This window comes from Physeter macrocephalus, chromosome 20 (assembly GCF_002837175.3).
Source record: "Physeter macrocephalus isolate SW-GA chromosome 20, ASM283717v5, whole genome shotgun sequence".
Taxonomy (NCBI): domain Eukaryota; kingdom Metazoa; phylum Chordata; class Mammalia; order Artiodactyla; family Physeteridae; genus Physeter; species Physeter macrocephalus.
The window spans coordinates 38,438,777-38,444,333 of NC_041233.1; the positions used below are offsets into that span (position 1 = coordinate 38,438,777).

Genomic DNA, 5,557 nt, shown 5'->3' on the forward strand with positions numbered 1-5,557 from the left:
TGTATGTTAGCAATAACATAAAGCCCGGGGGGTAGAAATGAAAGTATACTATTACAAGTTTCTTATATTACATGTGAAGTGGTAAAATATCACTTGACTATAGACAATAAGTTAAAGATGTATGTATAAACACTAAAGCAATCACTGAAATGATAATCAAAGAGTAATAGCTACGAAGCCAACAAGGAGATAAAATAGAATCGTCACAATGAGGTGGTAGGAGACTTTTGGGTTGATGTATATTTTCTTTTTTTAAAAAAAAAATTATTTAGTTAGTTAGTTAGTTAGTTAGTTTTGGCTGAGTTGGGTCTTTGCTGCTGCTCGCATGCTTTCTCTAGTTGAGGTGAGCGAGGGCTACTCTTCATTGCGGTGCGTGGGCTTCTCATTGCAGTGGCATAAAGTGACAAGTATTTTGGGAAGTTGACCAGTTAATTGAAGGCAGCACCAAGCTTAGAACTTAGGGCTTCCAATGCGAAATGTTTCAGAGTTTACTACTGGTCCCTTTTTATTCCATTTTCACTGCCACTTCCCTAAGCCGTCATTCTCGTTTTCCCGATTTCTGCAACAGTCTCTGTATCCACTTTCCTACTTTGATCTTGGTTTTTCCAATTTCTTTTTCATACAACATCCACAGCTATGAATTATAATATGTAACTAATCAGAACGCGGCTGTGATTTTTTTTAGAGCATGTTTAATACTTCTTCATTGTCAATAAGATGAAATCTGAACTTTGTAATATGACCTTCAAGGCCAAGTATGATTCAATCATGGTGTAGAACATATTTCATAAAATTTACTTGTGATTGTCTAATCTCAGAGTTCGGGTTAAAAAGCAAACAAAAAGAAAAGAAAAATGGTGTTACTCTTCTAGAGGTATTTCCTCTGAAGATGAAAGAGACACATTTCTATCCTGGAAATAAGAGCTAAAAGCACACAATGGATGAGGATTGAAATACTGGAAATGTTGGTTTTAAAATAGGTTATCAATTGGAACACAACCTTGTAGTTGACAACACAAGTCTACCATAAAAACACGTTTAAATTATTTTCATTAGTAATATAAAGTAGATCGATAAGCAAATAACTTAGATTCCATTGCCTTGAGTCTTGGAAGAAATCATACAAACGTGGAATAAGTGCTCCTTTTCACTGATGAACACACACATTCTATAGTAACAGTTTTAGGATAAGAACGAATCATAAGTATGCATTATGCAACTGAGGGCTTGGAGCTGGAATAAATTATTTAGAAAATGGGAGCATTGGTCAGCTGTGGGATGCTGTGGTTATTCCCTCTCCTTAGAGGATGGTATGAAAGCTAAAACAGTTCTATTTCTTTCAGCATGGAAGTGATTCATACATGTGTAGCTAAGCTATCCAAAAACAGCAATTAAGAGCACATCTGATGCCAACCATATATATCCCAATATGAAGGGTTCTATAACCATTATTTCTTTGAGGTAGGCATGAAGGGCATATAGACCTGAGCACTGGTACTGTTTCCATCATTTCCTTCATAACCACAATCTTCTATCATTTTAATTATACAAATGCCTTTTGGTAAATAGTTGTTAATTCTGTTGAATAATGTTTATGGCCAAATGGTAGTAAAATAAAGAGCATAAATTACTAAATTTCAGAAATTTTAAGACGTGGTTTAAATCAGAGGGAAGAATGAAAATTTAGTAAGGGATTTTGCAATTAAAATCAAATGTCATCAGTATGTGGAATATTTAGGGAGAAGATATTTATGTTCACCAAGGTGAAAAGTGGCCTTGAGAAAACAGAGATCTTTCATTGCTGGGGATGAGCAAACAGAGATCAAGTGAGGTCTGCCACAGACTTTCCACTACAACTATGTGGACTACTACATTGTCTGAAATGAAGACAAATGGTTTTCTGAAGCTATCCACTCCAAGACCATTTGATTTTTTTATCTTGATATTTTCATTCTGCACATCATCTTTCTCAGAGCCTGGTGGACCTGCTTGTTCCGTAGAGTGTAGATGACAGGGTTCAGCATCAGGGTCACCACTGTGTTCATAAGGCCAGCCTCCTTATTGGAATCCAGCCTGTTCACTTGCTTTGGTTTCACATATATAAAGACACAGCTGACGTACATCAGAGAGAGAACAATGAGGTGAGAGGAGCAGGTGGAGAAAGCTTTCTGTCGCTCCTTGGCTGACGGGAGTCCCATGATTGTGACTACTTTATGTTGCTATATGCAATGATGGTTATAATAAGGGATGTCAAAATGACAAACAAAGCAAGGTTGAAGATCAACATTTCAACTGATCTGGTGTCAGAACAGGAGAGATGGGTCAGGGGGCCGAGGTCACAGAAGAAGTGAGGGATGACATGGGGGCTATAGAAGGATACGTGGGACACATTTACCACCAAACTAGAAATGAGAGTGAAGCCCAAAGCACAGCAGGCTGTGAACAGGAGGAAACAAGTCTTCAGGTTCGTGAAGATAGGGTAATGCAGAGGCTTGCAAATGGCCAAGTATTGGTCCAGAGATATCACTACTATGAGGAGGAAACCTGCTGCTCCCAGAAATACTAACACAAAGGCTTGTGTGAGACAGGCAGCAAAGGAAATTGTCTGCCTAAAAGAAAAATGACCAACAATTTAGGAATAACAGCACTTGTGAAACAACACTCAAAGAAGGAGAAAATGCTGAGGAAAAAGTACATAGGTGTCTGGAGCCAGGAGTCAAAACAAGTGATGGTGACTATGAGCGCATGGCCTGCAATGGATGCCAGGTATGTCAGCAGGTGCACCAGGAAGAGGACCTTTCCCAGGTACTGGTCAGTAGGAAAGCCCTCCAAGGTGAATTCTTGTACAGTTGTCCCATCCCTCATTTCCATCAACATCTCTTTCCACAGCAGCATCATCTGTGGGTCTTAACCTACAATAAAGACATCACAGCGAGCACAAAGGCTTTAGAGGAGCACAAGATCAAAATACTTAACTACCCAAGAAGGTGCCTACATAGATAGCAAAGTAGTCCAGTTAGTTGGTTATTCAATCAGAAGGACATGACTTCAATACTAGCTCAATACTGAGTTCTAATCCCTGAGAAATCGGTTATCTTTGGAAAGTTAGTTAACCTTTGTGAACTTTATTTTCTCTGTGTAAAAAGAAGATAGGATCTACCTGTTCACATACTGGTGAGAATGAAATAAAATAGAGCATATAATTCACTTGTCAAGTGATATCAATGATTCTTTTTTTATGTTTTAACATCTTTATTGGAGTATAATTGCTTTACAATGGTGTGTTAGTTTCTGCTTTATAACAAAGTGAATCAGTTATACATATACATATGTTCCCATATCTCTTCCCTCTTGCGTCTCCCTCCCTCCCACTCTCCCTATCCCACCCCCTAGGTGGTCACAAAGCACCGAGCTGATTTCCTTGTGCTATGCGGCTGCTTCCCACTAGCTATCTATTTTACGTTTGGTAGTGTATATATGCTCATGCCACTCTCTCACTTTGTCACAGCTTAGCCTTCCCCCTCCCCGTATCCTCAAGTCCATTCTCTAGTAGGTCTGTGTCTTTATTCCTGTCTTGCTCCTATGTTCTTCATGACCATTTTTTTTTCTTAGATTCCATATATATATGGTAGCCTATGGTATTTGTTTTTCTCTTTCTGACTTACTTCACTCTGTATGACAGGCTCTAGGTCTTCCACCTCACTACAAATAACTCAATTTCGTTTCTTTTTATGGCGAGTAATATTCCATTGTATATATGTGCCACATCTTCTTTATCCATTCGTCTGTTTATGGACACTTAGGTTGCTTCCATGTCCTGGCTGTTGTAAATAGAGCTGCAATGAACATTGTGGTACATGACTCTTTTTGAATTATGGTTTTCTCAGGGTATATGCCCAGTAGTGGGATTGCTGGGTTGTATGGTAGTTCTATTTTTAGTTTTTTAAGGAACCTCCATACTGTTCTCCATAGTGGCTGTATCAATTTACATTCCCACCAACAGTGCGAGACGGTTCCCTTTTCTCCACACCCTCTCCAGCATTTATTGTTTGTAGATTTTTTGATGTTCTGAGGGTTGTCTTTTCGTCTTTTTTATGGTTTCCCTTGCTGTGCAAAAGCTTTGAAGTTTCATTAGGTCCCATTTTTTTATTTTTTTATTTTTATTTTTATTTTTTTTGTGGTATGCGGGCCTCTCATTGTTGTGGCCTCTCCCATTGCGGAGCACAGGCTCTGGATGCGCAGGCTCAGCGGCCGTGGCTCACGGGCCCAGCCACTCCGCGGCATGTGGGATCTTCCCAGACAGAGGCACGAACCTGTGCCCCCTACATCGGCAGGCGGACTCTCAACCACTGTGCCACCAGGGAAGCCCTATTTTTGTTTTTATTTCCATTTCTCTAGGAGCTGGGTCAGAAAGGATCTTGCTGTGATTTATATCATAGAGTGTTCTGCCTATGTTTTCCTCTAAGAGTTTTATAGTGTCTGGCCTTACATTGAGGTCTTTAATCCATTTTGAGTTTATTTTTTTGTGCATGGTGTTAGGGAGTGTTCTAATTTCATTTTTTACAAGTAGCTGTCCAGTTTTCCCAGCACCACTTATCGAAGAGGCTCTCTTTTCTCCATGGTATATTCTTGCCTCCTTTATCAAAAATAACTGACCATATGTGCGTGGGTTTATCTCTGGGCTTTCTATCCTGTTCTATTGATCTGTATTTCTGTTTTTATGCCAGTACCATACTATCTTGATTACTGTAGGTTTGTAGTATAGTCTGAAGTCCGGAAGCCTGATTCCTCCAGTTTTGTTTTTCTTTCTCAAGATTGCTTTGGCTATTTGGGGTCTTTTGTGTTTCCATACAAATTTGTGAAATTTTTTGTTCTCGTTCTGTGAAAAATGCCACTGGTAGTTTGATAGGGATTGCATTGAATCTGGAGATTGCTTTGGGTAGTATAGTCATTTTCACAATGTTGATTCTTCCAAGAACATGGTATATCTCTCCATCTGTTTGTATCATCTTTAATTTCTTTCATCAGTGTCTTATAGTTTTCTGCATACAGGTCTTTTGTCTCCTTAGGTAGGTTAATACCTAGGTATTTTATTCTTTTTGTTGCAATGGTAATGGGAGTGTTTCCTTCATTTCTCTGTCAGATTTTTCATCATTAGGGTATAGGAATGCAAGCGATTTCTGTGCATTAATTTTGTATCCTGCTACTTGATGTTGGCTGTGGGTTTGTCCTATATGGTCTTTATTATGTTGAGATAAGTTCCCTCTATGCCTACTTTCTGGAGAGTTTTTTTATCATAAATGGGTGTTGAATTTTGTTCAAAAGCTTTTTCTGCATCTATTGAGATGATCATATGTTTTTTCTCCTTCAATTTGTTAATATGGTGTATCCCATTGACTGATTTGTGTATACTGAAGAATCCTTGCATTCCTGGGATAAACCCCACTTGATCATGGTGTATGATCCTTTTAATGTGCTGTTGGATTCTGTCTGCTAGTATTTTGTTGAGGATTTTTGCATCTATGTTCATCAGTGATATTGGATTGTAATTTTCTTT

The 5,557-nt window shown here is 38.7% G+C and overlaps 1 protein-coding gene across 1 annotated transcript; it reads right to left on the reverse strand.

The window, feature by feature from the left end:
* Nucleotides 1-1,934: 1,934 nt before the first annotated feature.
* On the reverse strand, nucleotides 1,935-2,895 carry LOC129391624 (olfactory receptor 6C75-like). The gene is given in 3 exon segments (XM_055080839.1): nucleotides 1,935-2,210; nucleotides 2,213-2,601; nucleotides 2,604-2,895. Coding segments are annotated over 3 exon segments (957 nt in total).
* Between the last annotated feature and the right edge of the window lie 2,662 nt (nucleotides 2,896-5,557).